Source organism: Solanum dulcamara, chromosome 5 (assembly GCF_947179165.1).
Source record: "Solanum dulcamara chromosome 5, daSolDulc1.2, whole genome shotgun sequence".
NCBI lineage: Eukaryota > Viridiplantae > Streptophyta > Magnoliopsida > Solanales > Solanaceae > Solanum > Solanum dulcamara.
The window spans coordinates 73,601,680-73,614,452 of record NC_077241.1 but is presented as its reverse complement, the minus strand read 5'-3'; the positions used below and the strand labels follow the sequence as shown (position 1 = coordinate 73,614,452).

Below are 12,773 nucleotides of genomic sequence, written 5' to 3'. Positions count from 1 at the left end.
ATACTTTCTAAATTTTTCTTTGGTATAGCTTCTGGCTTTTCACTCTTCTTTTTATATTGCCGATCATTTCTCGATGTCAGCCGAGCATCATGATTATAATTTTTTCTTCGACCACGACCATGACTGGGGCTATGACCTGTTTCTCGTTGGTTATAATTTGTCTGATTCACTTCAGGGAGTGGCAAAGAATCAACGGACCGACTATCATAATTTTTCATTAATAGTTCGTTGTGGCGTTCAGCAATAAGAAGGTGAGAAAGTAATTCAGAATATTTTTTAAACCATTTTTCGTGATATTACTGCTGCTGGAGTATATTTGCTAGTAGAAATGTGGAGTATGTTTTTTCAAGTTTGTCTTGTTTAGTGATTTCTTCTCCGCATAAATTTAACTGAGCTTTAATTCTAAATAAGACAAAATTATAATCAGTTATAGTTTTGAAATCCATTAATCTCAGATTAAGCCAATCATGACGTGCCTGTGGAAGGATGACCAACTTCAGGTGGTCGGTGGTCATATCTTTCTATTAGATTCTTCCATAGTTTAAGGAGGTCTTTTAATGTGAGGTACTGTAATTTTAACCCTTCGTCAAGATGGTGACGGAAAAATATTATGGCTTTGGCACGGTCTTGACTAAATGCCATATTGTTATTTTTTATGGTATCTTCCAGAACCATCGATTCTAGGTATATTTCGGCATCTAGTGCCCATGATGAGTAGCATTTTCCAGATATATCAAGAGCAACAAATTCAAATTTAGAGATATTAGACATTGTAAGAAAATAAAATTCTTATTCTTTTTTTACCTTCTTAAAATAGCTCAAAGTGACGAAAGCTCATGTTGATAGCGTGTTATAAAATAAACTAACTTAGCAAAATAAGAAATATAGAATAATAGAAAATAGAAAAGAGCAGATAAAATTTTGTATGTATATTTACATTTGCAATGGTTATTTATAATCATTGCAAATAAAGAAAACAACAAATTGATGGGACAAAAATTAATGGAGGAGAAAAAGTAGAAGAAAAAGAGGGAAAACGAACAAGGGAAAAAAGGGAAGGGAAAGTGACATCAACTGCATAATACAAAACACGATTGTTTTTTCTTGTAAAGTTTATCCATTAGTTTCTATTGAAGTAATAAATTTTGACTTTGCTAGCTATCAACATCTTTGTTTCTAGTTGTATTAGCTTAGGTATTTATCATCATCACCATATACAGTTGTATGCAGATTATTATTTTTTATTAAAATTAAAGATTGTTTGCTAGATATGAGGATATCTTTAATTTTGTCACTTTCTTTAGTTTTGACAAATATATATTACTACAAATAATATTTGAATTGTTATTTCATATTATATCTGGCATAAAATAATGTTACATAAGCTCTTGCATCTTATGAGCGTATTGGTTATGTGAAAAGGTAAAGTAAGAACCAAATACTCCTTCCATTCATATTTATTTGTCTACTATTTTAAAAATAATTTTTTATTTTAATTTTAATTATCACTTTTAATAACATATTTAAAAATGTCAATTACTTTTTTGATGTCTTATCCTTAACATTTAGTACCTATACCTCAGATCATTTTTATTTGCAAGACTTATCAATTAATATGGATATTATTGTATAAAAAATACTAATATCAATCATTATTATTTAAAAGATGTATACATTGAACAAGTAAAAATAAATAAATAAAATAATACATAAGGGTGCGTTTATAATTGCTTTGTCGTATTGCACAAATAATCAGAGTATAAAAACTTGCATTGCATTATGCATCGTTTGATTTAAATCGATTTCAACATATTCAATATCGACATAACTTATTATACATCAACACAGATTGATGGACTTGCTAATTTATAGATTGATTTAAAGAGTTAAGACTGACGATTCGGTAATCGAGCGAGCAAAGCTACTGACCTGAAAAGTAAGACTAATCCGTAACATCAACTGATTCATGTATTTTTTTCAACACTAAAACTACTATATGAAATAACAATCTCTTGATTAGTTATATATGGATAAAACATTTACAATTAAAAAGATACCCTTAAACATTTTTCAAACCCCTTTTCGAACTCTTGAATACAAACTTAAGTTATGCGATATATAGCTAACTATTAATATAATGAGTCAAATACTCCATAAAAAATATTTTTTGCATTTTATTTCTGCATTACTATTCACAAACTTTTGGGTATAGGAATATATATTCACATTAGGTAGAATATTCTGACTCTCGCTATACAATTCTATATAGAATATAGAAAGACAGTTGTGCATACTTATCAGTGGTGAGGTCAATTTTTTTATTTAGAGTTCAAAATATGAAAAAATAAAAGTTAAAAACGGTTCAACATTTATTCTCTTCTTCTCTCTCTCTATATATAAATTAATTATGTATAAATAATATATTTTTCGCCGAAAAAAGTTCAAATAAACCTCTTTACCCTTGCTAGTTCCGCCCCAAATACCTTTTGACATGTACTTGTCGGATAAACTAACTCTTTATTGAATTTTATTTTTATCATAATTAATTAGGGATCACACATATTCTGTGGTACTCCGGTGAATATGCATTATTATTCGTGAACAACAGTATCCCTACATAATATGTAACTTATTTATTTTTAAACTACTCCGAACAATGTTGAATTTAACGTGGAGACACCTTAATAAACACATTCAGTTTATATAAATTTAAGTAAAATTGAATTTCAATTTATACAAATAATTTAAACTAAAATTATTTTAAGAGTCCAAGTCTTTAATATTTATTATATATTATGTATAAATATTTTTAATACAAATACATGAAAAAATTGTTAATTAAATGAATAAAATGCACTAGAACTTAATAGGCCAAATTAGTAACTATTAACCACCATGTGGAGAAATTCCAATTCTTTCAAATACATAACAAATTATACAACAGATTTTGACCTAATTTCTGTTTCATATAAGCATTGAATTGTAAGCAAGTTATCCCATATACGACATTATTTGATAAATTTGATTTGGCTATCTATTACTAGTAGTCAGAAAGTGTGGCGTTTAAAGTAAAAATTTGTGGTGGGACGATTAGTATTTTTTTATTTTCAATTAACTATGATCAGGTTTGGATCTTGTTAGATATAGAGTATCTACCTCGATATAGATTTTCTAACCTGAATTTAATCAAATTTCAATATAAATATTCTAAAAGATGCAAGATCCGAATCTTTTATTTTAGATATTCTTTAAAAAAATAAAAACTTTAATAATATATAGATTAAGATATCATGAAATGTTATAGGAAATCGAATACATATTAAAATATATCTTAATTAAAAAGATATTTCAACGAATTTATTTCATTAATCATTATATGAACATAATAGTATTTTATAAGTCCACCAACATATGGTACAAGCTACGTAATATTATTAATCCCCATATTTTTAATCTATTTTTTATTTCTTATGAAATTATATATAAATTCATATTGTATAACTTATATATGCAAATATTATTTATGAAGACAATAAAGATGACAATCAATATAGCATTGCTAGCTAATGTTGAATTTTCTGCAAGCATCAAAATGGTAACTAAATATTGTATTACTAATCCTAGAATCTGTGCAAATTTGTCTTTATTTATGCGGCATAATTTTGATTTTGAGAGTCAAATAATTTAAGTTTAACCTTGAATTTGGAAATAAAATATTCAAGTTATTCAAAGCAAAATTTATATAATCCGAAATTACCTAAAATATATTACAAGTCATAATAATCAACAATTTAAAATATTAAAAAATATATAAAAAACATTACGATCAAAAGTAGATATTCTGAATCTTGAAATTTGGAAGGTATAAGATAAATTGAAACAATTGGATTATATTTGGTTACAAGGTATAATCATGAAGAAATACTACGTCATTTGATCCTAACTATTATTTAGTGAATAATTCAACTTTTGCCTTTTTTTCATCCTTTAAATTCGTCAAAGTTAGCTCTAAAAGAACTAATTTTCAATTTGTGGGACTTTATATATATATACACGTGATTAGTGTAACAGATTTATTGAATTTTCTTTCATCTCAAAATCATATAGGATAAGATTAAAAATTATTCCTTATTTCGGAAATTGATTTTGTAGGTTATTTATAATTATTTTTTTTACTGTTATGACTTTTTATAAAAGATGTTTATTTTTACACCAAATAGATCTTCATTTTCGGATATAAGAGATCTGAAATGCAATTTTCTTCTGTTCATATTTACAAGTAACCATGAGTTCTTTATTCCTCACTTCCTCTATCTTCTTAGTATAATTACTTTTTAATATTTCAAATCTCCTTAGTAAAAATCTCCTTACCTGATATTTCTTAGTTTTCTTTATTAATTAAGAATAGGGTTTATTATCACTCTTTGTACCACAACTTATTCATGGCACACTCTACTCAACAAGTGGTGCTGCAAATCCCAGGTTTGTCACTAATTTTCCCATTTTGATAGCTCTTTTATGATCAAAGTTTGATACTGATCTTCTTGGTATATAATAATTCAAGAAATGGACGATGAACTTATTCTACATAGTAGCTCATTAGACAATCGAGAAGCATAGGGTATGTTCATATGATTCTTATAGAAAGAAAAAGATTGTACAGATGATTATATTCGATAGAAGCAATCAACAATATTTATATTGAATACAAGTGATGTATTAAACTAGGAGTGATCTAGTTCAATTTTTTGATTACTTTCACCTAGTTAGTAAGGGTTCGATTAATATGATCGATAACTATTTCAGTCCATGTTGTACTAATTATTCATTTTGTGGTGTATGAAACAAAGAATCAAACAGGCAAATATCCGGAGATGACACAAATCAGCAGCAAAAAATTCCAAGAAAATCAAATATAAACTATGGATGGTGGTGTAGAATATTTTTATACATCATTTGCCTAATTGTTGGCCAATGTGCAGCTACACTTTTAGGAAGATTTTACTATGATGAAGGTGGAAATAGTAAATGGATGACAGCATTTGTTCAATCAGCTGGTTTCCCAATCTTGATTCCTCTCTTCTTTTTCTTTAAATCTTCCAAAAAAAACGCTGCTTCATCGCTCGAAAAGCCATCAAGATCTACCCTTTATATGATCTATGTGTTTTTTGGCCTATTATTAGCAGGTGACAATTTGATGTATTCATATGGGATGTTGTATCTTCCTGTTTCAACTTTTTCCCTCATTTCTGCATCACAATTGCCCTTCAATGCCCTGTTTTCTCTCTTACTAAACGCGCAAAAGTTCACAGCTTTAATACTCAATGCTGTTGTGATTGTCACAATCTCAGCTGCATTACTAGCAGTTAACTCAGAATCAGAGACTAGTACTAAATTATCAGCTGGGCAATACGCGATTGGATTCATCTGCACGGTGGCTGCATCAGCAGCTTACGCGTTATACCTTTCCTTATTAGAATTAACCTTCAAGAGAGTGACCAAAAGTGAGACATTTGACACAGTATTGAAAATGATATTTTATCCAACATTATTAGCAAGTTGTTGTTGTGTTGTGGGGCTATACGCGAGCGGAGAAATAAGAACATTGACAGCAGAGATGAATGGTTTTTACAAGGGCGAAATTTCGTATTTGATGACATTGATTTGGAGTTCTGTGCTTTGGACAATTTGTTGGATTGGTATGTTGGGATTGATCTTTGAAGTGTCTTCTCTGTTCTCAAATGTTATAGGTACTTTGGGTTTGCCTACTGTGCCAGTACTTGCTGTGATTTTCTTTCATGATAAAATGGATGGTGTAAAAGTCATTGCATTGTTACTTGCTCTTTGGGGATTTCTTTCTTATGTATATCAGAATTATCTTGATGACTCCAAAGCCAAATCTTCTAAATCTGAGAACAATGAAGCCACTATTACTCATTGACAAGTCTAGTTTCTATTGGTATGATAAATGGCAAAAAGCATTGAGCATGCATGCTGCACTCTCACCCTCATTCCATTCGAGAAGCTGAGGAAGGAGGAAAAGCGTAATTCTATCATAAGTTACCTTTCTATTTGAATTTTTAAATTATGTCAATTTTTAGAGTACTAGTGATATCTAAGTAGTGTGTTGATTTGAAAATATGAACTTTTTTATTATTATTTGACTCTCTGAAATGTGAAAAATAGAGTATTCCCTTGACTCTTGAGTGATGAATTCAACATGGCAAAATTTATACTCTTTAATTTACTCTCCATGTTCTTTAAAAAGAAAATGTTTTGGGATGCATTTTACAATATGACACTGACTTTGCCTTTTCCTAGATGATTATTAGTATTACAAATACTCCTTCAGTTCCATATTAGTTGCTCATATTATTATAAATAGTTATCGTAAATTACTTATCAATTTACAAAACCAAGATTGAAAAAGAAGTTTTTTAAGGAATAAATTAGTAAAAATTTACATTGTTATTTCATATATGGCCCACGTAAACTAATGTGACAAACTCTTGCATCTTGTGATAGTATTAGCTATGGGAAAAAGTAAAGTAAGAATCAAATAATACATAACGGCGCATCTTTTTAATTCAGTCTCAACATATCTAATATCGAAGCACCTTATACATCAACTTATTCATGTATTTTTTTTCAAAACCAAAACTAATATATGGGCTAACAATATCATGATTAGTTATATATGGATGAAACATTTACAATTAAAAAGATATTTTTGAAGGTTCCTCAACCCCCTTTTTAGAACTCTTATAGATATATAATTTTTTTTAAAATACAAATTTAAGTTATGCAATGTATATTTATTTATTAATATAGTGAGTCAAATACTCGATATAAAATAATTTTTACATTACTATTCACAAACTTTTGGGTGCAGCATACTCATATTATGCAAAATATTTTCACTCTCAATAATCACATACCCATGACATGTATGTGTTAGATGAATCAATTTTTTATTGAATTTTATTTTTGTTCACTATTCATTTTACGTGGAGATTATTTCTCCAATGGCAACTAAATGTTTATCAAGTGGTAGGGACCAAGGTATTAATAGCAAGTTATTATTTCATACACGACATTATTTGATAAGTTTGATTTGGCTTTTTATTATTAATAGATAGAAAGTGACGTGGTGTTTAAAGTAAGGACGGCAGTGGAATAATAAGTATTTTTTTTATTTTTAATTAGATGTTTAAATTTAAATTTTATTAAATTCTGTGTTTTTATTTTTGATGAGAAGATTAAAATTAATTTTTTATACATATATAATTGATGTATTATATATTAAATCTCCCTTAATCTTGACTACATAGATATTTTTTTTGCTTTCTTTATATATTAAAGAAGAACAGGGCTTTATTATCACTCTTTGTACCACAACTCATTCATGGAGCACTCTACTCAACAAGTGGAGCTGCAAATCCCAGGTTTGTCGCTAATTTTCCCATCTTTGTTAGCTCTTTTATGATCAAAATTTGATACTCTTCTTGGTAAATATAATGATTCAAGAATAGGAGGAGAGATCACTTTAATTTGTTGTTTTAAGGATATTAGAACAAATCACCAGAATTTATCTAGGAATTTTAAGTAGCTCAGTTGATTGGTTATCTGAACTTTCACCTTGTCAGAGAGCGATCCTTGTTGTATTAATCATGAATTTTGTGGTGTATGGCACAAAGAATCAAGCAGGCAAATATCAGAAGATGATAATACAAATACAAATCAGCAGCAGCAAATTCCAAGAAGATCAAGTAAACACTATGGATGGTGGTTTAGAATATTTTTATACATCATTTTTCTACTTGTTGGTCAATCTGCAGCTACACTATTAGGAAGATTTTACTATGATGAAGGTGGAAATAGTAAATGGATGGCCACATTTGTTCAATCAGCTGGTTTCCCAATCTTGATTCCTCTCTTCTTTTTCTATAAATCTTCCAAAAAAATCGCCTCTTCATCGCGCGAAAAGCCATCAAGATCTTCCCTTTTTCTCATCTATGTGTTTTTTGGCCTATTATTAGCAGGTGACAATTTGATGTATTCATATGGGCTATTGTATCTTCCTGTCTCAACTTACTCCCTCATTTGTGCATCACAATTGGCCTTCAATTGCCTTTTTTCGCTCCTGCTAAACGCGCAAAAGTTCACAGCTTTAATACTCAACTCTGTTGTGATTGTCACAATCTCAGCTGCACTACTAGCAGTTCACTCAGAATCTGACACTAGTACGAAATTATCAGTTGGGAAATACGTGATTGGATTCGTATGCACGGTGGCTGCATCAGCAACTTACGCGTTATACCTCTCTTTATTAGAAGTAACCTTCAAAAGGGTGATCAAAAGTGAGACATTTGACACAATCTTGAAAATGCAAATTTTTCCTTCATTCATAGCAAGTTGTTGTTGTGTTGTGGGGCTATACGCGAGCGGAGAAATAAGAAATTTGACAACAGAGATGAATGGTTTTTACAAGGGCGAAATTTCGTATTTGATGACATTGGTATGGACTGCTGTGCTTTGGCAAATTTGTTGTATTGGTTTGTTAGGATTGATCTTTGAGGTGTCTTCTCTGTTTTCAAATGTGATGAGTACTTTGGGTTTGCCTACTGTGCCAGTATTTGCTGTGATTTTCTATCATGATAAAATGGACGGTGAAAAAGTCATTGCATTGTTGCTTGCTCTTTGGGGATTTCTTTCTTATGTGTATCAGAATTATCTTGATGATTCCAAAGCCAAATCTTCTAAATCTGAAGCCACTATTACTCATTGAGAATTCTATAGATAGCTAAAAGCATAGAGCGGGCGTACTACACTCTCACACTCCTTCTATCCAAGAAGCTGAAGCGGAAGGAAAAGCGTAATTCTCTAATGTCATAGTTTACATTGTATTTGAATTAAATAATGTCAGTTTTAGAATAGTGATATCTATGTAGTATGTGATTTTAAAATATGATATTTTTTTTAATTATTTGACTCTCATAACTGTGAAAATAGAGTATGCACTCTTGTGTGATGAATTCAAGAAAGCAAAATTTATATTCTAAGGATGCATTTTACAATATGATACTGACTTTGCCTTCCCCTAGATGATTATTATTATTATTAATTACAAACACTTGGAAAAAAAAATGTACTACTTTCTCCTTTAAAATATCAAATGGCGCGTCATGATATAAGGCGATCAAATGGTGCGTCATGATATAAGTGCAAGAAAAAGAAAGTCAAAAAAAGTATAAAATAAAAGGAAAAGTCAAAAAAATAGCTGCCTTTGCCCTTTTTTTAAAAGTCAAAAAAGGGGCACAGTCGTGTTTGTTTGAAAAACAGCAAAAACGTGTAAGAAAAATGTTGACAAAAATAACGCGTAAAAATTTTACATGTTTTCTTCTCCTATAAATAGAAGGTCTCTTGCCCTCATTTAGAATCATTCCAGAAAGAGAGAGTAAGAATACAAAGAGAGTTATACACCAAGAAAAATATTGTAGTCTTGAGTGTCCTCTTTAGTAATTGTTCCTTTTATTTGAGAGTTGTGTACTCCATATTAAAATAGTTTGATCCTTCTACCCGTGGTTTTTCCCTTCTATCAGTTAGAGGGGTTTCCACGTAAAATTCTCGTGTCAAATTTATTTTCATTATTTTCATCATATCAAACTTTAGTTATGGTGATTACTCCCCCAAACAATAAGGCAATAGTAAGTATGGTCTTGAATTTCGTTATGCTAATATTGTGGTGGAAATTGAGTCTAATGTACAACATCATAACTCGTAGTACGGAGAACAGTTTGTTGGACCGGACCCAAAATCCTACTCAGAGAGCCTCCTTCAACGCACAAAGTTAATCAGATTTTAATATGATTTTTAGACGTCTAATGAAAAATAATTTTTTTAAAAAAAACTAAAGTGGCTTCTCCAAACATGTTTTTTCGGGAAATTGGTATAAATTTCATTGTGTGCAGTTTTTTGTGCAACTTATTGGTTTAGTTTGATTAGGTTTGGTTTTAAATTTTGAAAATTGATACTATTTGATTTGGTTTTTGTTTTACTAAAAATGAACCGTAAAAATAATCAAAATCGAATCAAGATATTATATATATAAATTTCATAATTATTTATATATTATTCATAAATAAAATATTCATATTTTGTTAAATTTTAATTAACTTAAGTCTTTAACTTTACCATTTTCTCAAGTCCAACACTTGAATTTTGGAAATTTTCTTGTACCCCTCCCTCGGATAGTCCTCAATTGTTGAGTTTAGAGTTATTTTTTTGTTATAAAGATTTGATCTCTTGATCTTTGGTGTATAATGACTTTAGTATTACTTAACTAAATCACTTTTTCGTGTAATAATAACTCTAGTATTGCTCAATTGAATCAACATTAGCTTTTTTGTGGATTGTTCATTTACTAGGTGTTAGTGTCTATCGAGATGCGTATGCATTCAACAAACTTATTATTTTCAAACAAAAAAAAATAAAAAATTGAATCAAACCTACAATAACCAAACCGATAGTTATTTTTTTGGTTTGATTTTAGAAATTTGAATACCGATTAAATTGATTTGGTTTTGATTTTAATCAATAACCAATCCAAATCGAATCGTGAATACCCCTACTTATTGGTATGCCTGGGCGGATGAAAATATTTTTTGTTCAGACTCTATATATATAATTAAAAAATTTCAAACATACATAAATATTTGATTATGAATTAAACTATTAATTCATATATTAACTTAAAATCACGACAGAAATTCATAAATTTTAAATTAATAAATTTACCTTTTATGTAATGGGAAAAATGAGCGAAGCAATTTACTCAATTTTCTTTTTATGTTTATATGACTCTGAATGCTATTAATTAATAATTAGCCATGTAAATAAAGTTTTGGTTCAATTTAAAAAATTGGAGATCCTATAACTTACTTCTCCTATTGTGCTAATTTCTCCAATTGTGTTAATTTTTGTTATCTCTCGAAAATATTTTGCCTTTAATTTTTGTTCTATCAGATTAAGGAGTTTTAAGTCACCGAGATGACTCTCAATTTCTTCATTTAATTAATCAAAAGTCTTGAATTTGAGCTTTTGAAAATGAAAAATAAAACAAAATCGATTGAAAGCGTCGTCTTCAAAAATAGATCCTACAATATTCGAATCTAGATTTAGTGAGACTCTAATATACATATTCAATACCAGGTCAAAAAACAAACAAAAAAAAAAATCTCAAGGCTTCGATATTGAAATACACACTCTTTAACAGTCTCGCTGGAAGTAACACAACAAATGTTACACTAAACCAAACACAAAAAAGAATTTCTAATTGTCAGAAGACAAAGATTTATTCATACTTATTAATATTTATATTGCTTCTCTATATTAATTTATCATAATTAAGTAATTAACTGTTGTCAAAATATATATTAATTAATTATGATTAAGTGATATAAGTTTAGATGCATATATTATACATCTATCAGATTGGTAAAAACATCAAGTAATTATATAAATAAATAGAAATAAAAATAAAAATAAAAATTCTTACGACATATTTAACACAATTAATTTGAACAAAGGGGATAAGTTGCGTAAAATGCTATAACTCTTTGCTACAATTATATTGTTTTCCAATTAATGTGATTTTGATTGATGGATGATTCTATTAAATGATGGTTATTATTAGTAACAATTTACTTAAGAAAGAATAAAATTAGTTACAAGATCTAGATGACAGTTACATATGATCTTTTTTTTTCAAAAAAGTTGTAATCTATTGAAAGGTTACTATAATTTGTTGAATCATTACTCTTTAATTATCCTTTAGTAGTAAAAGCAAATAATCCCATATATAGAAATTATATTAAATTACCAATTGGCACTTTAAGTAAGGATTTGAATTTAGTACTGATTTCCCGTAAATGCACAGGCATATCACATTTTTCCTTCTATCAATATTAATTTTTTTTAGGTTGAACGTATCAACCTAAATATTTGGAATGTTTTTTGCGTGTTCACAAACATGAATTACATAAATAAGTTAACGCCTAAAATATATTTTGTCTTTAATTATACATGTTAATATCAATTGAAAACACGCATGAGAGGTTTTATAACTTATTGAAACAAATACATAATTATACTTTAATTTCATTGGAATTTAAAAAGGGTGATGTGTACATTGTGAGAAGTGACATTTTTTTAAGTAATTAACTTATCTACGCAATGAGTGACTGAAAATACATGTAAAAAAAATAATCAAATTTTGGAGTCAAAAGTGTTTAAATAAGAACACTTTATTATATTTTTAGATACTCAAATAGAATATATCTTTTACTTCGAAATTCTTGAATGAAATTTAGGCTCCGTTTGGACATGCAATATGAAATTAGATTGGTATGAAGTTGAAATTTTAATTTGTTCGGACTTGCAATTTCAATTTCTCAAGTTGTATAAACATGAAAACCTCACAAGTTATGAAAACTATCAAAATTTTCACAATTCTTATACATCTTACCAAACGAGCAAATCAAAGTTCACAAACAAGATGTCAAAATTAAATCACCGCAATTATAAATCACATATATGGATATCCCTTTTAGAAATAAATATTTGCAATTACAATCTTTCAAATACACATACATAATTGTATAAAGATTAACTAGTCAACAATAGTACTAACTAGTTATTCTTTAATATAATTTTTCTACATGACATAAATAATTTATTCACGCCAAAAAAGAGTATTTTTTTGCAAAATTTAA

General features: G+C 28.6%; 2 protein-coding genes across 3 annotated transcripts; both read left to right on the top strand.

Moving 5' to 3' along the window:
* Positions 1–4,295: 4,295 nt before the first annotated feature.
* LOC129889744 (probable purine permease 11) lies at positions 4,296–6,199 on the top strand. Its single transcript, XM_055965167.1, has 2 exons — positions 4,296–4,482; positions 4,851–6,199. Exons 1-2 carry the CDS (start codon positions 4,443–4,445, stop codon positions 5,939–5,941), a joined length of 1,131 nt encoding a protein of 376 aa, XP_055821142.1. The 5' UTR covers positions 4,296–4,442; the 3' UTR covers positions 5,942–6,199.
* A 1,112-nt stretch (positions 6,200–7,311) lies between these two features.
* Positions 7,312–9,079, top strand: LOC129889743 (probable purine permease 11). 2 transcript variants are annotated; one of them, XM_055965165.1, is made up of 2 exons: positions 7,312–7,445; positions 7,647–9,079. In XM_055965165.1, the coding sequence occupies exons 1-2, from the start codon at positions 7,406–7,408 to the stop codon at positions 8,786–8,788; spliced, it is 1,182 nt and encodes a 393-aa protein (XP_055821140.1). In that variant the 5' UTR covers positions 7,312–7,405; the 3' UTR covers positions 8,789–9,079. The 2 variants fall into 2 exon arrangements, with proteins under 2 accessions (XP_055821140.1, XP_055821141.1); XM_055965166.1 differs by having other exon boundaries at positions 7,313–7,445; positions 7,698–9,079.
* Positions 9,080–12,773: the final 3,694 nt, after the last annotated feature.

Coding starts and splice junctions, on each gene's coding strand:
- LOC129889743 (XM_055965165.1), top strand. CDS start 7,406: ATGGAGCACTCTACTCAACAAGTGGAGCTGCAAATCCCAG. Junction 7,446..7,646: donor AGTGGAGCTGCAAATCCCAG/GTTTGTCGCTAA, acceptor TCACCTTGTCAG/AGAGCGATCCTTGTTGTATT.
- LOC129889744 (XM_055965167.1), top strand. CDS start 4,443: ATGGCACACTCTACTCAACAAGTGGTGCTGCAAATCCCAG. Junction 4,483..4,850: donor AGTGGTGCTGCAAATCCCAG/GTTTGTCACTAA, acceptor TATGAAACAAAG/AATCAAACAGGCAAATATCC.